The sequence below is a fragment of the Balaenoptera physalus genome (assembly GCF_965194825.1).
Source record: "Balaenoptera physalus genome assembly, chromosome: 2".
In the NCBI taxonomy this organism is placed as follows: domain Eukaryota; kingdom Metazoa; phylum Chordata; class Mammalia; order Artiodactyla; family Balaenopteridae; genus Balaenoptera; species Balaenoptera physalus.
In genome coordinates, this window is record NC_138883.1 from 75517972 (window position 1) to 75544235 (window position 26264).

A 26264-nucleotide genomic window follows, 5' to 3' on the forward strand; every position below is an offset into this window, starting at 1 on the left:
GACGTTGGGCTGTTGTGGAGGGAAGGAAGAGCATTTGGGTGAATAAATAGCAAGGAGTCCTGGAAAGGACAAAATACCCAATGGAAGAAAAGGCAGGTTATAAACTATTATCAGCATAAACTTTTAGTTAGTGCAAACTTTCACTGTAGTTTTTTTGTGACACTTAACTGTTAGATATTTAGTGTAACTTCTCTGACAGTGAATAGGAGGTGAAAGATAATAGGTGGCAAAGTAGGGCATAACTAGAAAAAAGCTGATGGTAGTGTTGAGAAAATCTAAAATTATTGAGTAGATTTTCATTAAATTAAGAAATATCCATAACTTAAAAAAAATAAATTTATTTATTTATTTATTCATTTATTTAGTTATGGCTGCATTGGGTCTTCGTTGCTGCATGCAGGCTCTTCTCTAGTTGTGGTGAGCGGGGGCTACTCTTCATTGCGGTGCGCAGGCTTCTCATTGTGGTGGCTTCTCTTGTTGCGGAGCACGGGCTCTAGGTGCGTGGACTTCAATAGTTGTGGCATGCGGTCTCAGTAGTTGTGGCTCGCGGGCTCAGTAGTTGTGGCACATGGGCTTAGTTGCTCCGCAGCATGTGGAATCTTCCCGGACCAGGGCTCGCACCCGTGTCCCGTGCATTGGCAGGCGGATTCTTTTTTTTTTTTTTTTAAAGTATTTGTTTACTTATTTATTTATGGCTGTGTTGGGTCTTCGTTTCTGTGCGAGGGCTTTCTCTAGTTGTGGCAAGCGGGGGCCACTCTTCATTGCGGTGCGCGGGCCTCTCACTATCGTGGCCTCTCTTGTTGCGGAGCACAGGCTCCAGACGCGCAGGCTCAGTAATTGTGGCTCACGGGCCCAGCCGCTCCGCGGCACGTGGGATCTTCCCAGACCAGGGCTCGAACCCGTGTCCCTTGCATTGGCAGGCAGATTCTCAACCACTGCACCACCAGGGAAGCCCAAGGCAGGTGGATTCTTAACCACTGCGCCACCAGGGAAGTCCTATCCATAACTCTTCTGATCACCATTTTGAGTTACTTTGGGGCAGGTATTAGATAGGAGAGGCTGGAATGAGCTGGTGGAATAATTTAACCAGGAGTGGGAAGTGATAGGGACCCTGGTTGAGATGTGAAGGGTATACAATTACTGAAGCTAGGAAAATCTTGTTTAACATTGGTGGAGATGCCATGTATGCTTTGTAATTTTGACCAATGTGCCAACTACTGATGAGTGTGTCCTCTTATCTATGTCTGATTTTCTGGGCTACTTACCCACATTATATTGTTTTGCAAGGATAACTGGAATGGGTTAAGGGAAGGGGAAAAAAAGTTTGGGGGTTGTGTGGAAGGGCCTTCTTCAGTCAAGTCTGTACTGTGTCACTGACAAATTTCTTCTCTGATATCTTCTAAAAGTTAGGAGAAATGGTGTTATCAAGCAAGGCTTTCCTGGATTGACAAATACTGATATCATATACAAAGAGCAGATACTACATTTTCATATAGTTTAGTTAGGTGGTGATGTACTTATAATTCCTTGTCTTAGTTTTTCCTTTTCCCAGCATTTTATGAACTTAAAGCCCCAGATGTGGATTTAGTAAACATAATTTCAGTTATTTGTAGGACAGTTTTTCAAGATAGGAAGTATTCTACTGTCTCATCTTGGAATCAGGGAATAACAGTTAGTTTCTCTAAGAACTGAATGGTTCATTCCAGACGCTGCAAGCAAATACTTTAATTCATTAAATTTTTTTTGAGTAGCTATTGTGTATGTGATATTCTTCTGGTTCTTTAGGGATCCACAGATGAATAAGACGTGGTCCCCACCATTCAGGAACTCTTCTTTCTCGGGGAAAGAGGAGCTGGGCCACCATGCAGGGTTGTGCAAGGTGTGCATTCCACGTGTTCACTATCATCATAGATAATATGTTTAGTATGACAGTTTTCCAGCAGATGGCAAACAAGTGTCTTGAGTAGGCAGCTTTTTACAATGTGCACAAAGGAACCTTTTGGGCCTTCAGAGGAAATGGACAAGAAACTTACCATTTTAATAAAATGTTAAATATAAGTGCTTTAAATAAGGTGCAGACAATGCTGTGGATATTTAAAGGAGGTGAAGGGACCAAGTCATCACAAATTGCTCACCTTATGGAGGTTCAGGGCTCACCTTGTGGAGTAGAAGACCTTTGAGGGTGTCAGAGATTTGAGCTGGAAGAGAAGTTTGGGAGGAGCGTGGTGGGGATGTTCCAGGAAGAAGCTACAGCACAATAGGCAAAGTCATGCAGACAGGAATGCCATTAAGGGAACCGTATTGTCCAGTTGGACTGGATTGTAGGGTATATATAGGAAGTGATGAGAGCATAGGAAGTGATGAGACTGAAAGTTGGGAATATAAACTAGAATGAAATTGTAGAATTCTTTGCATCTCTTGCAAAGGAAGTTTTTGATCTTAAATGTGAGAAAGTGGGAAGGGGACGTCGTAACAGAAACACTATGTATAGATTCATTGATAGGTTAAGTAGAATAAAGTTTGTGAAACTTCCTGGGTAAGATTATACTATAAGCTTGGTTAAAGGTGGTTATTTTTGCCAGTAGTCAGTAAAAGTATCTAAAATACAAGGGAAACTTACAAAATACAGTATATCCAGAAGCCTTTAGCTATATTCACTGAAGTATTGCTGGTGTATTGTTAAGTTCTGTCAACTTACGAACCTGAAATAGAAGGTGAATGAATGTTAAATTTCCTGATCTCTACCTAAGAATGATAATTGTAAAAAGAAATGGACAGAGATAGCTGAATGATCTTGACAGACAGAAGCTTCAAAGTGTGTAAGAACCCCAAAAGGGCGTTAGATTATTTCTTTTTTTCTTTTTTAGTTTTAGTTTTAAAGCAGAAATGTGGATGTTCTTTCCGCTGTGTCTCTGTCCTCAGATTACCTCACATTTTCCTCTTCTCTTATTATTTTGATGCTATTTGAAATTAAGGCTAGAAATTTTCCCTGAGGTCACCTACTTTGCTTATTTGTCATTTGTCTTCCTACAACAGGAGTTCCACCATCTTCCTCTGAAGACCTAGCCATCTTGCTCCATGAAGGTCAGGACAATCTGACATGCACTTGTTTCTTGCCTCTTTACCTGAAGAGTAGTCCTCTTCCATTGTGTACATTTTTTTCTTAATAGGGGAGGGGAGGGGAGAGCCATTACCCCCCCTCCCCTTCCCTCCCTAAACCTTGGGGAAGTAACCCCCATTGCTTTCCCAAGATGGCAGACCCCATCATGGATCTGTTTGATGACCCAAATTTATTTGGCCTGGACTCTCTTACTGATGACAGCTTCAATCAGGTTACACAAGACCCTATTGAGGAAGCCCTTGGACTGCCAAGCTCTCTGGACTCCTTGGATCAGATGAACCAGGATGGTGGAGGTGATGTGGGGAATTCATCAGCAAGTGACTTGGTCCCCCCACCAGAGGAAACAGCCCCCACAGAACTTCCCAAAGAATCGACAGCTCCAGCTCCAGAATCTTTAACCTTGCATGATTATACCACTCAGCCCGTCAGCCAAGAGCAGCCAGCCCAACCTGTCTTACAGACACCGACGCCAACGTCAGGACTTTTGCAGGTCTCCAAGAGCCAGGAGATCCTGAGCCAAGGGAATCCTTTCATGGGTGTCTCTGCCACAGCTGTCCCTTCCAGTGGTGCTGGCGGGCAGCCACCTCAGTCAGCCCCTAAGATTGTTATCCTTAAGGCCCCACCCAGCTCCTCAGTCACTGGTGCCCACGTGGCACAAATTCAGGCCCAAGGTATCACCAGCACAGCTCAGCCCCTCGTGGCTGGCACAGCCAATGGTGGAAAAGTCACTTTTACCAAAGTGCTAACCGGCACTCCCCTTCGACCTGGTGTTTCCATTGTCTCTGGTAATACAGTGTTGGCCGCCAAGGTCCCTGGGAACCAGGCTGCTGTTCAGCGCATTGTCCAGCCCAGCCGACCAGTAAAGCAGCTGGTCCTACAGCCAGTTAAGGGTTCAGCTCCTGCTGGAAACCCTGGGGCCACAGGGCCCCCACTGAAGCCTGCAGTTACACTGACCTCTACACCTACCCAGGTGACTTGAGTGAAAGGGGGAGGTGAATTTTGGTTTAGTAGAGGGCCCAGCAACTGTGTGAGAGCAAGTACAGGAGAGCTGTCTCTAGGAAATCCTGTTTAAATTCCATCTTTACTTTTTATCAGTTAGTATTGACAGCAATGTATTTGTTACTTACTAGGTGGAAGCAATTAGTGTTAATGTATTTTTTTGAGCTCTTACTACATATCTACACTGTGCCTAGCTGGTGCTGAACAAGATGGACACAGTCCCTGTCCTTGCAGAGCTCACAGTCTGCCAGGAAATACAGACCTTAAACAAGAACTCATAATAATGTATGATATAAAGTTATATGAGTAATATAGGATGCAATGGGAACAAGAATCATTTTTGGAAAACTACATTTATTTATATTTGCAAGACTTACGGAAGCTATGTGTATCTCTCCCCTGTTGTTATTACTAAGATTGTCCTCCTCTGACTTTGCCCAGTGAAAAGGCTATTTTCTAGTATAAGAAAATAGAGGCTCTAGTCTCTGAATCAAGGGCCAGAAGGGTTTGGGGGGAGGGGAAGACAGTATTAAGATAAGTAGCATTGGTGGAGGAAGCTATAAGGAGGTGGATTTCAGTTCAGTATAGACTTTTATTCTAATAGATTTCCAGAAAATGGAATGACTGCCATAGAAATAGAGCGAGCCTCCCAACAGTTTTTCCAGAACAGGCTTGATACCCGCTGGGCAGAGGTTATATAGAAAAGATCTTATCAGGAAAGAGAGGAGGATGAACAAAAGGAATTATACTGTGTTTTCTGACCCTCAGCTTTTGTAACTCTAGGATGAGGAAAACTGGTGTGAATATTAAGGGGTCTGCCATTCTTTAATGTTCTACCTCTCTTGCAATTTTCTTTCTTCACTCTAGGGTGAATCGAAACGCATCACGCTGGTCCTCCAGCAGCCACAGTCTGGAGGTCCCCAAGGACACCGGCATGTCGTGCTGGGGAGTCTGCCAGGCAAGATAGTGTTACAGGGCAACCAGCTGGCGGCCCTGACGCAAGCCAAGAATGCCCAGGGGCAGCCGGCCAAAGTAGTGACTATCCAGCTGCAGGTGCAACCGCCACAGCAGAAGATCCAGATTGTACCGCAGCCTCCGTCGTCGCAGCCACAGCCCCAGCAGCCATCCTCAGCCCAGCCAGTGGCTCTTTCCTCTGTGCAGCAGGCTCAGATAATGGGACCAGGGCAGGGCCCGGGACAGAGACTTTCAGTACCGCTCAAGGTGGTGCTGCAGCCCCAGGTGAGACTTCCGTAGTTAAGAAGGGAAACACATCCCTTAGTCCCTGGCTGTTCCCCTCAGCAGTCACTCACTGTTGAACGTGGGGCCAGTCTAGGTTCATACCTCTGAAGTGACACGCAGACTTTTATTTCCTTCACCCGTGGAAACCTTGTTGTAATTACGTCATGAAAAGATTTGAGGGTTATTATTGGGTTTGGGATCAGAGATGACTTATCTGGTAAATTGTCTTTGAACTGTTTCATTTACAATCTTTTCTTAATGTTCTTGTGAAATAAAAATGACTGGAAATATCCTCTCATTTGAAACATAAAGAAGTAGCCTTAAAGAGGTCAAGTGATTGTCCTTCCTCTCACCCCCAGGGAGATGAAGGTAGGCCAAGAGTAGAATTTGTATTTTTTTACCTTTAGCCTAGAGACCAGCGTTGGCTGTATTGTTTGAAAATTTTCTGGAATTATGGAGATGAGTATTGACATTAGGAGCATGGCTAAAGGATATTGAAGGTTAATTTGGCACAGTTCTTGCCTCTTCTCATCCGCATTCCACCAAAAAATACTTTTTTTTTTTTTTTTTTTGGAATGTGTCTCTAGGTTCAGTAAGACTTGGTCTGAGTCTGGTTCTTGAGGAATTAGAGAACTGACGTTTGTAGCCTACCTGCTTCAGAGTTGTTTTATTCAGGTTATTTAGCTACAAGCATGTTGAAATTCTAGTGTCTTTATTTCTGTAGGCCGGCTCTTCCCAAGGGGCCTCTTCTGGACTCTCCGTAGTTAAAGTTCTAAGTGCCAGTGAAGTGGCAGCTCTCTCCTCACCAGCAAGCTCTGCTCCTCATACGGGAGGCAAGACGGGAATCGAGGAAAACCGTAGGCTGGAGCACCAGAAGAAGCAAGAGAAAGCAAATCGGATTGTAGCAGAGGCCATTGCTAGGGCCCGTGCCCGGGGCGAACAGAACATACCTCGAGTCCTGAATGAGGATGAGTTGCCTAGCGTTCGGCCTGAGGAGGAAGGTGAAAAGAAACGCAGGAAGAAGAGCAGTGGGGAGAGGCTCAAGGAAGAAAAGCCAAAGAAGAGCAAAACATCTGGTACCTCCAAAACCAAGGGCAAGAGTAAGCTAAAGTAAGTACCACCCTTTGCTCTTTTGACGGGACATTTGAGGATAGTGCGTACATTTTAAAATTCGTGTTGTATTCAGCAGCTACAAAGTTCAAGGTGATCTCTCTATCATAGAAGATAATAAGGCCTTTCTTTTCTCTGTCCCAAGTGAATACCAAGGCGCGGGAAAGATAGCCAGTCTTGTGTTAGGGGTTACATTTAAAAGCTGTGCCTGTGTTTTTCTATATTCTTCCCGATTTTGTATCACCATAGTGTGGAAGACTTCTCACTAGCCCCCTACCACCCACACCAGTAAAAGAGAGCTGCTGTAGACATAGCTGCCCTGTTCTTACATTTCATCAGTGAACTGGAGAAGATTTCAGCAACCACTGTCAGCCTTAAGCAGTCTTGACAGAACCATGGCTTGCCACAGAATTCTTGTCACAATTGACAAGAATTCCTTTCGTGTCTTGTAGCTTCACTCCTTTCTCTCTAGCTTCCACTCCCTGAGATTCTTCAGGCTTTGTGGTGTAATTATAATAATGCTTCATATCTGCACAGGATTTTTCAGCTTTAAAAAGCAAGTTTCATATCTGTTATCTTACTTGATCCTCAACAACTGTCAGGCCAGATGTTATCAGTGTTTGCTACTTACGAAACTAATGCCCAGCTAGTGACAGAACTGGAACTAAAACGAGGCTTTGTAATTCTTAGTCAAGAATTCATTCTACTGTGTTATTCTACCTTTCTTCAGGTATTTGTGAATACAGTGGTAGCAAAGATTTGTCAGATCTGGTGTAAAGGTCGGCTGGTATTTTAGAAACCCTAATATCTTCTTTTTTCAAACACGCTACTCAATAGCTGTGTGTCCCACAGACTGAAGATCTAGACACTTATGCCTGGAGACTTTGTACGTGATGGTTTAGATTAATTATATTTTCTTACTTCCAAATTTTCCTTGCCTTCACTGTAACTGAATTTGGTTTTTCCTTTTTAGCACCATCACTCCTGTGGTGGGTAAGAAGAGAAAGCGAAATACCTCATCTGATAATTCAGATGTGGAAGTCATGCCTGCACAGTCACCCCGGGAAGATGAAGAAAGCAGCATTCAGGTAAAAGGAGCCCTGAAGAACTTACTGAAAAAAATCATGTTTTACTTCTGACAGACAGACCAAGAATAGATACTGAGAGACGATAAGCCTTTGCACATTTCAACAGTTTTTCTAAACCAGAGGTAGTCCTAAAAAGTAGAAGAGGCAAGATCTGGTCGTGGTCATGTCTTTTAAATTTAAATTTGTTTTAGGCAAAAAGCATATTACTATAAGAAAGTAATACTCATTTTCTCAAATTCCAGTGTTTCAAAGACTAAGCAAATATGAAATTATGCTGGAAGATTGTTGTTTTGGGTATGGCAATACTTTGGTTTCTCTTAGAACTGTCTAGCTATCCTCCTTTTGCCTTACTTCTTCCAAAACTTCAGGGTTTTGAATTCTTGCAAAAACTTCAGGGTTTTGGCTCTGAGAACTGGGGTGTTTAAGGTACAGTGTTTTTGCTACCTTTTGAAGATAAGAAACATTGGGAAGAGAATAAAAGAAGCTGGGGGGCTTCCCTGGTGGCGCAGTGGTTAAGAATCTGCCTGCTAATGCAGGGGACACGGGTTCGAGCCCTGGTCTGGGAAGATCCCACATGCCGCGGAGCAACTGGGCCCGTGAGCCACAACTACTTAGCCTGCGCATCTGGAGCCTGTGCTCCGCAACATGAGAGGCCGCGACAGTTAGAGGCCCGCACGCCGCGATGAAGAGTGGCCCCCGCTTGCCACAACTAGAGAAAGCCCTCGCACAGAAATGAAGACCCAACACAGCCAAAAATAAATAAATAAATAAATAATAAAGAAATGTTCTAGGACTAAAAAAAAAAGGAAGGATATAATCTCAGAATAAAAAAAAAAAAAAAAAAGAAGCTGGACCAGAAGAACTTTAGTCCTCCATCTCTGTTGCCTTACGGTACCATCTTTGGCTCTAGTTTCCAACCATGGAAAGAATGTGCTGTTAATGATTCAGGAGACCCGTGGTACTTCTAAGTAGCTCTAATGGGCCTGGCCAGGTTACTTAGCTATGTGTAAGTTCTGTATCTGAAAAATGGAGGTTTGGACTAGACAAACCTCAGGTGCCTCACTAGCTATCAGTACTTTATAAATGTCTCCCCTCTTCCTTTTTTTCTTTTGATTTGAATTTTATTTTATTTATTTATTTTTTTATATCCCCTCTTCCTTAATATGCATTCAATACCTTGATAAACTGAGACTTTGGTTCTTCTGGGGTATGTTTACACGTGAGAATAGCCAAGACATTTTTGAAAAGGAGAATGAGGCAAAAGCTAGATTTAACAGGCATTAGAGTATATTATGAAATAATAATTACTAAGAGTTTAAAATTAGAGAAGAAATAAGAGATTAGTAAAAGATAATAGAGTCTAGAAGAGGATTCAAATAGTTGTTATGAGAAGTTAGTATATGAGTTAAAAGGCCATTTAAAATCAGTGGAGGGAATTCCCTGGTGGTCCAGTGGTTAGGACTCTGCAATTTCACTTCTGAGGGCCCGGGTTCAATCCCTGGTCTGGGAACTAAGATCCTGCAAGCCGTGTGGCGCAGCCAAAAAAAAAAAAAAAATAATAATAATAATAATAAAAAATAAAATCAATGGAAAGAAAGATTATTTAATAAATTAAGTTAGGACAACTGGCTACACATTCAGGAAGAAATAAATAAAATTGGATTTCTTGCATTACTCTTTAACAAAAACAATTTCTAGTTTAATCAAAGGTCTAAATGCAAAAATTGAAATCATGAACCTTTATAAAACATGGATAAGTTTTTTTTTAAATAATTGTAAAATCAGGTAGATCTTTCTAAGGAGAGTATTAAAATTCAGAAGTCATAAAGGGAAAGATCGATACATTTAACTGTATAAAAATTACGCATGTACAACAACAACAAAATTCTCTAAACAGCATAGTGGTTAAGACCACAGACTGGAGCAGGATTTCTTGGGTTCTCATCTTAACGCTACTGTTCACTAACACTGTCACTTCAGGCAAGTTTACTTAACCTCTTGGTGTCTCAATTTTCTCATCTCTAAAATGCAGATAGTAATATCTACCAAGTAGGGTTGTTAGGAGGCTTAAATGTAAACGTTTATAAAGCACATAGAACAGTGTTTAGGTAAGAGAGCATAGTAAGAGTTATGTGTTTGTTAAATAAATAAACAAAGGGTTAAATAAGGTGTTTGTTAAATAAACAAAACACAAACTGAAGGCAAATCTTTGTGATACAAGAAATACAAAGATTAAAAAAATTTTAGAAGTGGTGTATTAATATGCTAGGGTTGCCAATACAATATACCACAGATTGGGTAGCTTAAACAACAGAAATTTATTTTCTCACAGTTCTAAAGGCTAGAAGTCGAAGATCAAGAGGTCAGCAGGTCTGGTTACCTCTGAGACCTCTCTCCTTGGCTTGCAGAGGGCTACCTTCTCACTGTGTCCGCACATGGTCTTTCCTCAGTGCGTATATTCCTGGTGTCTTTGCGTGTGTCCAAATTCCCTCCTCTTTTAAGGACACAAATCCAGTTGAATTAGTGCCCACCCTAATTTAATCACCTCTTTAAAGGCCCTGTCTCCAAATACAGTCACATTCTGAGGTACCAAGGGTTAGGATTTCAACATAAGAATTTGAGGGGATACAATTAAGCCCATAACTTTGGTAATACCAGTGTTGGCAATGGAGACCTCACAGTCCCCCCAGGTCTTTTCTCCAGAGGTAACCTCTGTTACTATTTTTGTGTATCCTTCCAGAAATATTCTTTACTTTCATGAGCACTCTAATTCCACTCCCACTTACTGTAAGTATTCCATACCTACTCTTCTGTACTGTTGCTTTTTTTCTCCAACAATATATCTTGAAGGTAGTTCTTTATCAAAAAGATAGATCTAGCTATCCTTCCTCACACTCTCTTTTTTATTATGAAAAATTTGAAATACACACCAAAGTAGAGAGATTATTTAATGACGTCCCGTGTTCCATCATCCCAGAAAGTTCCCTTGTACCCTCTTTTCAGTCAGTTCACCATCCTCTCCCCAACACCTCCACATAGGTAACCATTGTGCCCATTTTTATTACCATAAATTAAACTTAGCCTGAACTTCATGTAAATGGAATCACATAGTATGTACTCTTGGGTCTCACTTTTTTCAGCATTATGTTGTTCAGATTTATTCATGTTGTTGATGTATCTGAAGTTCATTCTTTTTTTCTTTCTTGAGAATCGTTTTTATTTATGAATATAGCACAGTGTTTATTCATTCTATTAGACATTTGGTTTGTTCCCAGTTTGGAGCTGTTATAAGTAAATCTGCAATGAACAGTCTCAGTACACATACTTTGTGGACATAGGTTTTCACTTCTCATAGCTAAATCCCCAGGAGTTGATAGACTGTGGGGTAGTTAAACATTTAACCATTTAACTTTATAAGAATCTGCCAGCTTCCGAAGTGATTGTGTCATTTTACACTTCCACCAGCAGTGAGAGTTCCAGTTCCACATCTTCAACATTCGGTCTTGTTAATTTATACCATTCTTTTTAAATAGTTCTATAGTATTTCATACTTTGACTATAGCGTAATTTGTTTAACCAATCCCCTGTTGATAGGCATTTAGGTTTTCTCTGGTCTTCTACTACCACAAGTAATGCTACAGAGATTTGTATATATGTGCAAATTTATCTGTAGGATAATATCTTTGAAGTGGAATTGTTGGATCAAAGGGTATTGGCAAGTTTTCTTCTGTAGAAATTTTCTTCATGCCAGTGTGTACTCTCACCAACAATGTGTGCGTTCCTGTTTCAAATATTTGATCCAACTTTCTGATTTTTGCCACTTCGGTAGGTGCAAGAAAAAAAGAAAAAGGGGATCTCAGTTTAGTTTTCAGTTGTAACAATTTTATTCTGAGTGTGAGCATCATTTTACACTAAAAGCCATTCTGTTTTTTTCTATGAACTGTCTTTTTATGTTATTTGCCCATATTTCTATTGTATTGATCTTTTTCTTAGTTATTCAAAAGACCTCTTTATGCTTGGGAAATGTATCATATGGCATTTTTTCTCTAGTTTATTATTTGTCTCAACTTTATGATGGATTATATTGATATTACGCAGATATCTTAAACTTTTTACAAGGTCAAATTGATCAATTTATTAGAAACACCTTCTCTACTCCAGGATTATAAAAAAAAATTCTTCCACATCTTCTTTTAGAAATTTTATGTCTTTTTTTTTAACTTTTAAATCTTGCAGTCTTTTTGTAGATTTGTTTCTTACATCCACTAGATGGCCAGTCATCTGTTTTCAATCCCATTTTATAGAATAATCCACTTTTTCCTCACTGATTAGAAGTTCTGTTTTTATCATGTTCTAAATCCACATAAGTATTTTAGTCTATATCTGGACATTATTTCCTTGACATGTTTATCTCTTCTTGGAGAGGTACCAAGTTGTGTTAATTAGTATAGCTTTATATTGTCCTTAATATCTGATAAGGCCAAGTATACTTTTTCATATTTTTCCTGGTTATTCTTAGATGTTTAGTTCTCCATTTGAATTTTAGAATCAGCTTATCTAATTAAAAAATTTTGTTAATTTTGTTTTTCGAATTTATGTGATTAGGGAGGGTATATATATTTCACTATTTATTCAGCTCTCTTTTAATGTCCTCCTATAGTGCTTTAAAGTTTTCTTCACATAGATTTTATATATTTCTTACTAAATTTAACGCTTAAGATAATTAATATTTTCTCATAAAAAGAATATTTTCTTTTATTGTATTTTCTGCCTTAGTCTATATAAGAATGCTATTGATTTTTAAAAATTAATTTTATGCCAAGCAAGTTTACTCAATTTCAGTAGTTCTGCTTCTAATGACTCATTTGATTTTGAGTTTTCCAGGGGTTATAATCATGATTGAAAAATAATAATTTTGTCTCTCCATCCTTCCTAATTTTTTTATCATGAGCTGCAAGTATTACTTAGATTATTTAATTAAAAAATCTTTTACTCAACCATTTGAAAGAATAAGGCAGATTTGAAATGTATTGATATGGAAAACATCTCCAAGAAAAATGTTAACAGAAAAGTAAGCAGCAGAACAGTACATACAGTATGATCCTATTTATTAAAACAAACAAAAAAACTTTAGAACTAAAACAAAGAAATAATTAGAAACAAAATGTTCTTGCACCTTTGCACTCCAGGGTTGCTCCTCCTGTGAAGTTCATTGCACTCTGCAGGTTGAGAGTCCTGTTTCAATTTTTTAGAGCCTCTTGCCAATAGGTTACTTTCAGGTGGAATCTGATACTTTGATAGAACAATTCAGCAAGTTAATATATATTCAGTACATAGAATAAGTTACATGATTTGACATCACATAATTCGATAAATAAGCTCTTTATCATCTTTTGGTTTGATTTTTCATAGGGATTTTGGAGTCAAATCTAAGTATATGACTATAGGCGAATAGTTTTAAAGGTTTTCTCCTTGAGAGACCTAAGCAGTTATTTTAACCATTTTTGCCTCTATAGAAGAGACGCTCAAACCGCCAAGTTAAACGGAAAAAGTATACAGAGGATCTGGATATAAAGATCACAGATGATGAAGAAGAAGAAGAAGTAGATGTAACTGGTCCAATCAAAACTGAGCCTATCCTGCCTGAGCCAGTGCAGGAACCAGATGGCGAGACTTTGCCTTCCATGCAGTTCTTTGTGGTAAGCTGAGAACGTAAGCAATTTGAGACCTTTGTCTTGCTGCTCACAATCTCTGTTGACTGACTGCATCTTTTGCTACAGGAGAATCCCAGTGAAGAAGATGCAGCCATCGTAGACAAAGTGCTTTCTATGCGTATTGTGAAGAAGGAGGTGAGGCCTCTATTTTTAATGTCAGCCCATAATGCTACAGTTACAGGCTGTATGTAATGAGCACCTTTGGATGTCAGGCTATATTGCTACAATGTAGTTACAAGAGATGGTGGAGAAAAGTTAGGTGGAAAGTAGGAGCTGTCTTATTGCCACTTCTTTCGCTTATTTGTTTAAACTGGAAAAGGGCTTATTTTCTCCAGCTGTCAAGCCTCCAGTATTGAAATACCAGATTAAGTTCTTTAATCCCTTAGTCAGTAATATATTCTGGGAGCATTGGTATGAAGCTCTACCATGTGTGTTAAAATGAAAGGTTCCCTTTGACAAATAAGTTGTTAGTAACTGTAATTTCTTTCTTCTCAGCTTCCTTCTGGACAATATACTGAAGCAGAAGAATTCTTTGTCAAGTACAAGAACTAGTATGTGATCTGTGCAAAAAAGCTTTTCACCCCAAGTTCCTCAGTGTTGTAAAAAGTTCTCCTGTATAGTCTATCCTGGGTGGGAATGTGTCCCTTTTTTTATAGTCTCCTCACCTGTTTTTGGTGAGGAAAATGTCTATTCAGAGAGAAGCTCAGGAATTGACTCTTTATATTTACCTGCAGAAAGGTGGGGTGAGGATGGTTCCTGATAAAATGCCTTGTAAAATCCTCTTTCCGTTAGTCTAAGATTAAGACCTCGCTACTCAGAGTGTGATCCGTGGACCAGCAGAGTTAGCGTCATTTGGGTGCCTGTTAGAAATGTGAACTTTCAAGCCTACCCTCGACCAGGTGGTTTGTGTGCAAAATCAAGTTTAAGAAGCACTGACCTAGGAGACTGTCTCGCCACTGAAGCACATACTCTTATGTCTGCTTCTGGCTAATCCCCACATCTCAGACACTAGCCGACCAGTTCCCCTTTCTCACACTGTGACTGGCTATTTCCATCCCCTTCAGCTCCTATCTACACTGTGAGTGGGCTACCATCTCCCAACTAGAGAAGGATAAGAGGATCCATCAAAAACTAAAGCGCTTCAAAACCAAAATGGCTCAGATGAGACACTTCTTCCATGAGGTAATTAGGAATAGGTATTGCCTATCATTTATTTCATAGAAGCATAAATTACTGGGGTTATCAGCCTTGACTGATTCTTCAGAAGACTCATAGTTGCTTTGTATATATGGGCATAAAGTGTTCATTTTGATCATTGGACTTTCCTTACTTAATTGCCCCAGGCTTTGTTTTACCAGGTCTAAATATGGTATTTTTATAAGTTATAGGGTACTTTCAAATTGAGTTTTTTGATGTTCATGAAGTATTTTCAAAACAGATGGTAAACTGACCTCTGGTGTACTTGCGGCATTCTTCTCCCTCTAATGTCAGTCTTCAGCAGTTGATGGTATCTGCAGACATAAGCAACCATATCATTAAGAGAGAACATTTATTTTCTCAAATTTCTAATCCAGTGTAACTAGAAATAGTGATAAAGGAGCTTTAATACCCCATACCCAGTGTTACTACTAGTTAAGTACTGGAACATCTGTAAGGATCTCTTGAGCTGTATTTTAACTCTCGATTTTGCTTTGTATACATATACCTTTCCCGAAATGGGATTTTTCATTACTGAGTGCCTTGAGAAGAAGAATTCTTTCTCAAAGCTTCTTAAGACCTAAAGAGGAGGACTTCCCTGGTGGCAAAGTGGTTAAGAATCCACCTGCCAGTGCAGGGGACGCGGGTTTGAGCCCTGGTCCGGGAAGATCCCGCATGCTGTGGAGCGACTAAGCCCGTGTGCCACAACTACTGAGCCTGCGCTCTAGAGCCCACATGCCACAACTACTGAAGCCTGCGCACCTAGAGCCTGTGCTCTGCAATAAGAGAAGCCACTGCAGTGAGAAGCCTGCGCACCGCAACGAAGAGTAGACCCCCTCGCCGCAACTAGAGAAAGCCCGCAACAAAGACCCAATGCAGCCAAAAATAAATAAATAAGTAAATGTATTTTTTTTAAAAAACTTAAAGAGGAGCTAGTAAGAAAGAGTGAAAGAAGGAATGATGTATAGCTTCAGCAAAAAACCCCAGCTGTGACAAAATACATCTGAAAAAACTATATCACCAGGTTTGCCAATAAATGAGTTATTTTCCACATCACTTGGAGAGGGCAAGTAGGGCCATGTAGGTTTTATAATTTCTTTTTATATGAAAATAATAATAATTGCGTTGTGAGGGGTTTTTTGTTTTTTGATTTTTGGTCTATGTTCTTTTAAAGCCTAATTTGTGAGATGTATGATGAAACTAATCCCATTCCAGTTGGTACTAGATATATAATTTGTGACCCTTGAGCCAAGCTCTGCTAACTGACTTGTATGCCAGTCAGTTTTGCCTTTATAGGTAGGCCATTTAACCAAATCAATTATTCATTTATTCATTGTTTATTATGTGCTAGTCACTATGGTAAATAAATCACACGTGGTCTGTGTTCTCATGTAGCTCACTGTCTAATGGGGAGAGAGAGAGATTTAAAAATAATTCAAATTGTGGTAAGTGCCAGGAAAGAAAGAGCACAGGAAGACCTAAGAAAAAAACGCCTACTTTGGATAATCAGTGAAGACTTCACTGAGAATTGAATTATGAATGAGTTAGCAAGACCATGAACACATGTAAATAGTATCCCTGGCATGGGAAATAGCAATATATGAAAGCCCTGAGACAGGATGAGGAACTGAAAGGAGAGTGGGACTGATGTACGATAGAGAGTGAGCGGCCCGAAATGAGATCAGAAATTTAGGCAAGCAGGTGCTTATAGACCTTTTAGTTTTGTTTTTATTCTAAGTGCAAAGGGGGAAACCACTGGACTATTTAAAACAGGTCAGAGCACATCCAGTTTTCATTTTTAGAAGATCATCTAGGGTTTCCCTGGTGGCGCAGTGGTTAAGAATCCCCCCGCCAACACAGGGGACATGGGTTCGAGCCCTGGTCCGGGAAGATCCCACATGCTGCAGAGCAACAAAGCCCATGCGCCACAACTACCGAGCCTGCGCTCTAGAGCCCGCGCTCTGCAACAAGAGAAGCCACCGCAATAAGAAGCCTGCGCACCACAACGAAGAGTAGCCCCCGCTTGCCACAACTAGAGAAAGACCGTGCACAGCAACGAAGACCCAACACAGCCAAAAATAAATAAATAAATAAATAAAATTTACTTAAAAAAAAAAAAAAGATCGTCTAGACTTTGGAGAATGGATTGGAGAAGAGTAAGCGTGAAAGTAGGATGAGCAGTAAGGAGGCTGTTGAAGTTTTCTAGATGAGAAATTAAAGCTTATAGCAGCGTGGTTTCAGTGGTTAGAGAGAATGGGTAGATTTAAGTTTACTTTAAAGTAGAATTGACAGGATTTGGTGCAATGGCTTATATAGATAGGTTTCTGGTCTGAGCTAATGGCTTGAGGTAGAGTCATTTATTAAAGAATGGAAGATTTTAGAAGCAACTGATTTGGGGAAAATCAAGATTTTAGTTTAGACCGTGTTAAGCTTAAAATTCTGTTAACACATTTCTAGCAAGGAGATAGATATACAAATCTGGAGTTTTTAGGCTGCAATTTAACTTTGGAATGTATCAGCATATACATAATTATTAAAGCCTTAATAATGAATAGAGTCACCCTGGGGAAAGTTCTATACTTTCTAATAGTTCTGTACTTTTTTAAAGTTCTTTCTATAAGAGAATGGATGTAAGCCCAGAGCCAATCCTTCAGCAATTCTCACAAATTTAGAGGACCAGGTGAAGAAGGGACTGTTTGCTGGAGTGGTAGGAGAAAGATTAGGAAAAAGATATATCACAAAAATCAGGGGGAAAGTGTCTTAAGAAGGAAAGAGTTTTTTCCTTAAGGTTTCTTTGAGATCTTTCTTTGGAGTCTTGGGTTATTTATCTTGGGATACCACCCAAAGTTGGATACCAGTGACTTAGGAACAAAAGAGCCAGTGAAGGTGACTGAGAATTGGCCAAAACAAAAAGTGAAACCAAAATAAAGGCTACCGAAGAGAATGTGGTGTCTCAGAAAAGCCTAGGGAAGAGAGTGCTTTGGGGAGAGAATAATGAATTGTTGAATACTTTGTATAGGTAAATTAAGGTGAGTACAGAAATGTTTCCATTATATTTGGCAATTTGGAGATCATTAATACCTCGACAAGAGTAGTTTCATTGTGTGTTGGAAGTAGAAAGAAGAGTGGAATGGGTGGACAAGTAAGTGAAGGAAGTGATGAAATGGAGGTACTGTGTGTTTAAAACTCTTGGAAAAGTTTGGGTATGAGGCAGAACAGAAGAATAGTTGCAGGGGGATGTAGAGTCAGGGAAGTCTTTTTAAGACGTGAAGTTCCCTGGTTGGGGAACTAAGATCCCACATACCACAGCTAAGTTCGCACACCGCAACTACTGAGCCCATGCTCTCTAGAGCCCACGCACAGCAACTAGAGAGCCTGCGTGCCGCAACTAGAGAGCCCACACGCCGCAACTAGAGAGCCCGTGTGCTGCAACTAGAGAAGACTGTGTGCCACAACGAAGAGCCCACGCACTGCAACGAAGACCCAGCACAGCTAAAATAAATAAACTAATAATTAAAGAAAAGATGAGAAATAGTCGAGTATGGTTGTGTGTTATGGGAATGCTCCATAGCATAGAGAGAGATTCCTAAGAAGGCAAGAAGGAGTGGAATCCAAAGCATATATGGAGTGAATGGCCTGTTAGGGAGTAGTGATACTTTATCTGGTAACAGGCAAGAGGATAGATGCAAATACAGGTAAGTGTGTAGGATATGATATTATGAAAATGGGGAACTCCCTTCTTTTCTCTTAATAAATTTTGAAGTCGGGTTATCAGCTAAAGGTTGCATGGAGGAGTGGGTTTCCTGGACAGTGATCTTTTGGTCTTATTGTTTGGTTTCATAATTCCTCTAGGACGAAGAGCCCTTCAACCCAGACTATGTGGAGGTGGATAGGATATTGGATGAGTCTCACAGCATTGACAAGGACAATGGGGAGGTGAGTTGGGGCGTGGAGGAACATGAAAGGCCTCTTAAAGATTTCTTCCTGTCTGCTTGCCCATCCTTTATTTTTCAGATATGGCTGAAAAATTTCTTGGACTGAAAAGGTACTTTTGAATTTTTCTGAGAGATACTTAGAATGATACTGGGAAGGTAAAGGAGTACAGAGAGAGGGTAAAAGGAAAGATTCTCAAATATCTGGGAGCTATATTTACAAGGACTCATAAACCTTGGCCTCATTTTCTGACAAATTTTATATGGGAGACCCTTGACCTTCAGTTGGGGGTTGAGAGGTGGGGATGCAGAAAGGGATACTTTACGAATCTCCAAATTTGTGAATATAAAAATACTTGCATAGACTCATAGCTTTCTTCATGTTGTTGAGGATTATTTATTTCCTGTACTTAGCATTAGTTAAATGCATTTTCATTTGTCACTAAAACAGATACACTGCATTTGAATCAGTACCTTTAAACAGATGTGAGGTCCTATTCCCACAGGTTCAGATTCAGTACATCTAGGGTGGGATCCAGAGATCTGTATTTTTAAGTTGGTTCTCCAAGGGTTTCTCATGCATAGTTTGATTTGGTAACCACAGCACTAAAGCTTTCTTAGATTGGGTAGCAGATTTTACATATGCTAAACACTAGGTGATATGTTTTCATTAATCACTTTTTTTCATTTTCCAAATAAGAGTTATATAGATCTAAGCCACCAGTGAATTCAGCATTGCTCTCTTATTTAAATTTACTTAGGCCATGAACCACCATTTTGTTAGAACTCTTCTCACTTCAAGTCATAGTTGTTGGTTTAACTTTGCAGGGCCACATTTCATCAAGTTATTATCACTTCAAACAGTCACTGCTTACAGAGTGGGTAGTAGGGCCTTAACAGCAGAGCCTTGTTAAGACATCAGTGCTGGATGGTGGGCTGGGCTCACTCACAAGCTAAATGACTTGCTCCCATATATCATCCGTACAGGACCTAAGAGTCAAGGTCTTCCCTCTGTAAAATTCCCAGTTTATTTTATAAGCCTTCAGCATTTCTCAGATAGAACCTTTGATGTCCAAGGCCCGTTACAATTCAGTGTCTTTAAATCCTAACAAGAATGCCTCAGAAAACATATCTTCTGCTTTTGGGGTTAGGGGTGGGAGTTATTGCTTATTGTTCATTTGTGGGAGGTGAGAGTGGAATGGGCCAGTTATTAGTCAGGACAGGTTAGCTACTGTTAAATTATTCTCATCGCTTTCAGGATCTCAGCCTTCCCAGCCTTGAAAATCTTATGCCCTCTATCACTATACTTGCACCTTCATCTTCCAAAAGTAATTGGACTTTGATTAGGCTCCTCTGGAATGTATTGGGACCAGTATGACAGATGAAAGTGTTTTAGTACCCTGGTACTGTAATTTATGTTCCCAGTATTGGATAAAAACGTTCTGTTTGCCCATTTCCCCCTCCTCTCCAAAATGAGTTTGTCATCCTTATTACATTACCCAATAGTGGAAATAAATATTAAAGTCCTTGGAAGAGTAAGGGTGCTGGAAATATGTGGCGTGGACAAATGTCTTTATGTAGAAAGTGACCTGAGTCACTACAGTAAAGAAAAAGGTCAAAGAGAAATTACATTAATTCTAGGTATTCCTTGATCTATATCTCTATTGAGACACATATCTTCATACTTCTTGCTGGCTGTTTTAAGGGGTATTCTATGAGTTGATAATTAGAGATTTCCTGGTGATTACACTCGGCCCAGTCTAATTCTTCTCGATTCATATAAGCCAAATATGCAACTGCAGCCCGGTCAGTGATCAGTCATCTTGGGTGGTGAGAACAGGAGCCATATCACCACTGGTCCCTGCCCCGTCCCTTGCACTAGAATGCCTGCATGGAGCATAGCACCGTAGGTGGAGCTTCAGCATTTCCCCTTCCTCTTCACTCTCACCTCTCTTCAGAGATGCCTCTTGCAGTTATCTCCTAGCTTCCTGGGGCTCGCAAGAAGATCTCTTTACCACCATATGGCTGCTCTTTGAAACAGCATCTGCGCTGAGAGCTCCAGGAGCTCAGAAGCCCAGTGATTTCAGTCCTGCTCTGCTCCTATGGATTTAACCTGTTCTTCGCTTCTACAGTAGCCTGGCTTCTACTGTATCAAATTTGGTGCCAGGAGGATAGTATGGAACAGGGATACCATATCTTTTAATTCAATAATTAACAATAGTTAATTCAGTTCAACAATTCAATTTCAATCTAATTCAACACAATATAGGATTTTTGTTTGTTTAATCTGTTTGGTTGATGAGCCTAATGTTTCAGTGCTTAGTGTTCTAGATGGTGCTGGGTAGAAATTTCACTTTCAGATTCTGATAAATTATCTGGAAACAGGATCAGAGCCATAAATAGTACAGTGCATCAGCAGGTGAGCCTCTGGCTGGTGTTTTCAGCCTGACTTTTTTGGCACCTTTTTAGATATTGACACTTTGTGATCTGATTCTTTAGTCAAATTCTTATCTTTCAATCACGGCAGAGAACACAGAATCCTTTCATTAAGGCTTTGGCTTTTTCTCTCTTAGCCTGTAATTTACTACTTGGTAAAGTGGTGCTCTCTGCCCTATGAGGATAGTACCTGGGAGCTAAAAGAGGATGTCGATGAGGGCAAGATTCGAGAATTTAAACGGATCCAGTCAAGGCACCCAGAACTCAAAAGGGTGGTAAGTACATCTGCGTTTAGAATGTAAAGTCCATATAGGCAATGATTTAATTTTCTTCGTATGGAGTTTATGTGGTTGTTTTAGCTTTTTATTATGGAAATTTTCAAACATATATGAAAGTTGAAGAAGTAGTATAATGTACTCATCACCCAACTTTAACAAATGAACACATAGCCAATCTTGTTTCACATATTTCTCTACCTACTCATTTCCCCATTTCCCAGATTATTTTAAAATAAATCTCAGATTCCTTCATTTTATGTGTAACATTTCAGTGTGTATGTCTAAAAGGTAAATAGTACCATTGTTACACTTGAAAAAATTTAACCATCCCTAAATATCATCAAGTAAGCAATCACTGTATTTATTTCCCTGATTATCTTCTAACTTTTGTTAAATTGTTTGAATTAAATTCTAAGTAAGGTCCATATATTGCTATTAGTTAATATATCTCATCTATATCTTTCTTAATTATAGTTTCCCCTTGATCTCCTCTCCCTCCTTTGCAATTTTCTCTTGAAGAAACCAGGTGTCTAGGGTTTTCCATAGTCAGTTTGCCAGTTACATTCCCCTTGGTACCTTTTCTGTCCCTTATATATCACATAAATAGTTAGATGTAGAGCAGTCATGTCTGTTAGAACTTTTTATAGCTGTTCTGTCCAATACAGTAGCCACTAGCCACATTTCAAATGCTCAGTAGTCATATGTGGCTAAAGGCAGATATAAAACATTTTCTATCATTGTAGACAGTTCCATTAGATATCACTGTTCTAGAGGCTGCATCAGGTTGGGGAGGGAGACCACTAAATCCACTTTATAGATGGTTCTGTTAGGTTGTCTTTTGTGATATTATCAGCCATTTTTGTTCATTGCTGAGATCCATTCTTTAAGGAGTTTTAAATGGTGATTCTATCATTTCTTCATTTATTAGACAGAATCTTCTGTAAAAAGAAATACGTTTCACCTACCATTTGGTTACCCTAAGGGACAGATGGTATAGGAATGGAGGATAAATGCTTTATTTATTTACCTTGTCCTTTATTTCCCAGTTTCAAAATAATGAAGTACTTCCTTAGCACCCTCCAAAAGTGATCAGTGGGTTTTTTCTCTTTCCTTCTTCCTCTTTTTTTTTAAAAGTGTCATTATGGACTCATGAGTTTGAATATATTTAACATGTTTATATTTAACATGTTAATGTTTTTGAATTGACTTCAACTATTAGAACTACTTAGTAAGTTTACCTAATTTTGTTAGTGTCTCCACGCCATTTATTCAAATTTCCTATTTTTTAGAATCGTCCACAAGCAAGTGCCTGGAAGAAGTTGGAGTTGTCACATGAGTATAAAAACAGAAACCAATTAAGGGAATATCAGTTGGAAGGGGTCAATTGGCTGCTCTTTAATTGGTATAACAGGTAAAGAAAAGAGTAGGACCATAACATATAGGCTTAGTCTGAGATTATTTATTTTCTGTTGAAACAGTTTCTTTTTAAGTACTTTTTAAAGAGATGGTCTCTTTTGACTTGCTTTTCTTTTTCCGTGATGAATCTGCAGGCAGAACTGCATCCTGGCTGATGAGATGGGATTGGGCAAAACCATTCAGTCCATTGCCTTCTTACAGGAGGTATATAATGTGGGCATCCATGGCCCCTTCCTGGTCATAGCCCCACTGTCCACAATTACTAACTGGGAGAGAGAATTCAACACTTGGACAGAGATGAACACTATTGTGTACCATGGCAGTCTGGCCAGCCGGCAGATGATTCAGCAGTATGAAATGTACTGCAAAGATTCACGGGTGAGTTGTACGTAATACAGATATTATGGTTTAGAGAGTAGGCCAAGGTACCTGGTATTTTAGAGGCTTTTATATGAATCAAATACTTTTATTGAGACTCTCTGTGATTTAAGGCAAAATTTTTGTCTAGATTGTGCAGGACATTTTTTGACTTTGCTCTTTTTATCCAATGGACATTTTGATCCAGTGGAAATTCTGACTTTATTTATGAATACATATATTTAAAATAGAGTTTTATCAGCATTGATGTTTTCATCAAGAAAGAATTTTCCAGAATGAAATTCATTTAGCTACTTTATTAATTCCTTGATCCATATGGTGGTGAACATAAGCCACGTCCTTTTTTTTAAAAAAAGTCTACTGAAATTTTCATCAAGATCAGTGCTTTTTGCTATATAAGTTTGCAAGTAAAAATTTGAACCATTCATCTTTTCTTAACATTGAATTTTATGAGACTTTTTTTCCTACCGTTAGTTTCCTGTGGTTTTTATTTCTACCAAACCAGTTATTCAAGTCGTATTTTGTTGCTCTTAATTTTGCTAAGATAATTGGATTCTTCTGTCCATCTTTAGATAGTAACCAATATTAGCACATGCTACATTAGCTATTTCACTTTTAGTTTTATCTTGTATGTTTCAGCAGCACTCAACATTTGTGGATTTTAGTGTTTACCAACAGAAGATGTAGGGCTGAAATACATGAGGTAGGCATGCAGCAGAGTCAAAAATGTCCAGCTTCATTCAGTGAGGTCTGTCATTTTCCCAGGAAGCTGAGTGTGCTGAGGAGGCAGCGTATCTTAGATTCAGTGATTTGGCACTGTTTGTCAGGAAGATGAACAGTGGCAGAGGTGGGTGGTGGTGCAGTTGGTATTTCCTATTAAGCCTGCCTGAATATAAAAAATGGATGTGTGATTCGGAAGAGCATCTCCTTTAGGTACATTTTAGGCCTTTTCTGACTTTATTGCCTTCATGCTTAGGGGCGCCTCATCCCGGGTGCATACAAGTTTGATGCCCTGATCACCACTTTTGAGATGATTTTGTCAGACTGTCCCGAGCTTCGTGAGATTGAATGGCGTTGTGTCATCATTGATGAAGCCCATCGACTAAAGAACCGTAATTGCAAGCTGCTTGATAGTCTCAAGCACATGGACCTGGTGAGTTCCTCTCACTGACTTGTGGGCAGAAACACCTGGAATTAAAGAAATCCTAATTCCCTGTGGAATTAATATAACCTTAATTTAGCAGAGAAGAAAAGAATCAGAGTCTTGGTATTGGGTGGTGGGTACGGCCTGTGGGAATGGTAACCTGAAAGTCATAAAATTCATATAAATTTTAGAGTTGGTAGGTGATTGTAGGTTAATGGTTCTCAACTGGGTGGAGAGGTTGGGTATTACATTAGTTACCTATTGCTGCATAACAAAATATCCAGAAACTTAGTGGCTTAAAACAACTATGTTTTTCATGATTCTCTAGCTCAGCAACTTGGGCTGGGCTTGGTGAGCCCATTCTTTTGGTGGCCTTGCCTGGAGTCAGTAACGCAGCCGTCGCTGACAGTTGGTGCTGGTTGTTGGCTGGGTCATCTTCCACATGGCCTGTCACCCTCTGTGGGCCAGACTTTGCTTCTGCACATGGTAGAGTCAGGGCGGTGTTCCAAGAGGGTAAAGGTGGAAGCTGCAAGACCTTTGAGGCATAGGCTCTGAAACTCACATGACATCACTTCTGCTACATTCTCTTTGTCAGAGCAAGTTACAAGGCAAGCCCATGTTCAAGGGGTGAACCTTGATAGGAGGAACTACCGAAAATTAATGGCCATATTTAATCCAGCACAGGTACATTCTTCAGAGGGGGACATGTTAGGATGTCTGTGGGGAGTTGAGTGTGGAGAGGCATATTTAGTTGGAAAAAACGTATTCTGAATATTTCTTTATTGGCTTATAATATTTAAGATAAATTAATATGTTAAATAATATCAAGGGTTTTCTTGAATATTTTGTTTATCAAAAGAGGGAGCAGGTAAAAGAAAAGTTAAGAGAGTAATCTGGTCCATTCCCATAATTTTACAGTTAAAGAAATGAAAGGTAAAGTTATATACTTGATAGAAAACCCCAGAAGTCCTTCTGAGTTTTATCATTCTTCTGTGTTCTCCATTTCTAGGAGCACAAAGTGCTACTCACAGGAACACCATTGCAAAATACTGTGGAGGAACTGTTTAGCCTGCTTCATTTCTTGGAACCGTCACAGTTTCCGTCAGAATCAGAGTTCCTCAAGGACTTTGGGGATCTCAAGACAGAGGAACAGGTAGGAAGTCTGTCTAATGCGGTACTAACCCAGGACAAAAAAAGGTAAAGTTTGTACTAGGCAGATATCTACTGTCATAGATATCACGGGCTGTTCTGAACTCCTTGTATGTACCCTTGTGCCTACATCATTTGTGGCATTGTCCAAAATCTACTTTTCTCAGATACTGGAAAACTCTCATTGTATTTCTCCATGTTTCCACCTAACGTGAGAATGTTTGTCCTCATGTTAGTGATTTCTTTTTTCTCTGTATTGGGCACAGGTTCAAAAGCTACAGGCCATTCTCAAGCCAATGATGCTGAGAAGACTCAAAGAGGATGTTGAAAAAAACCTGGCACCTAAGCAGGAGACCATTATTGAAGTAGAGCTGACCAACATTCAGAAGAAATACTATCGGGCTATTTTGGAGAAGAATTTCTCCTTTCTTTCCAAAGGGGCAGGTCATACTAACATGCCTAATCTACTCAATACAATGATGGAGTTGCGCAAATGCTGCAACCACCCATATCTCATCAATGGTGAGGGAATTCCTGGAAAATACCTACCTTTCTGTGTTAACCTTGTTTACTTTCTAAGTGATATTCCTCAAGAGCAATGGACGCGTTGACTGATCCATCCTAATTTGGAAATAGAGGAGATTTCTCCTTTTAAAACAATTCTCATGTGGAACTTCTTCCTATAGTTCTTTCTACCCCTTTGATCCTGCATAATCTCCCAAGTTAAAAAGGATTTGCTGTTTAGAATTTCATGAATAAGAACTCAAGTCATTCTGTCCTGTCTTCACTGGTACTCCGTTTTGCTGTTTGCGGTTTGGGTGCCAGTAGGGTGGTAACAGGGCTTTGCATGTACTGTTCTGGTCCTGGTCCACATACTTACATGTATTTTACCCAGTTCTTAAGCCTGACTTACATGGAGTATTTTGTACGAATAAAACTGAGCATGATTTAGGATCTTGGGGGTGCTGAAATTCTGTGTGTGAGAAATACTGATATCAAGTCAGATTACTTTTTTTTTCTTTGCTTCCTTGTCTCAGTTAAATAAACTGCAGCCTTAGTATGT

The 26264-nt window shown here is 39.7% G+C and overlaps 1 protein-coding gene across 8 annotated transcripts in view; it reads left to right on the forward strand.

The window, feature by feature from the left end:
* CHD8 (chromodomain helicase DNA binding protein 8) overlaps window positions 1-26264 on the forward strand; it is a 57328-nt gene that overhangs the window by 15991 nt on the left and 15073 nt on the right. For 5 of the 8 annotated variants that reach the window (XM_082452335.1, XM_082452334.1, XM_082452333.1 and 2 more), the window contains 15 exons: window positions 3037-4091; window positions 4988-5359; window positions 6084-6469; window positions 7443-7557; window positions 13074-13256; window positions 13338-13406; window positions 13767-13822; window positions 14336-14453; window positions 18321-18404; window positions 20974-21111; window positions 22404-22525; window positions 22665-22908; window positions 23885-24061; window positions 25062-25205; window positions 25468-25723. In XM_082452335.1, coding sequence (XP_082308461.1) covers window positions 3252-4091; window positions 4988-5359; window positions 6084-6469; window positions 7443-7557; window positions 13074-13256; window positions 13338-13406; window positions 13767-13822; window positions 14336-14453; window positions 18321-18404; window positions 20974-21111; window positions 22404-22525; window positions 22665-22908; window positions 23885-24061; window positions 25062-25205; window positions 25468-25723 — 3304 coding nt within the window. In that variant the 5' untranslated portion in view covers window positions 3037-3251. The remainder of the gene's footprint in view (window positions 1-3036; window positions 4092-4987; window positions 5360-6083; window positions 6470-7442; window positions 7558-13073; window positions 13257-13337; window positions 13407-13766; window positions 13823-14335; window positions 14454-18320; window positions 18405-20973; window positions 21112-22403; window positions 22526-22664; window positions 22909-23884; window positions 24062-25061; window positions 25206-25467; window positions 25724-26264) is intronic. The other 3 variants (XM_082452339.1, XM_082452340.1, XM_082452338.1) reach the window with 1 other exon arrangement.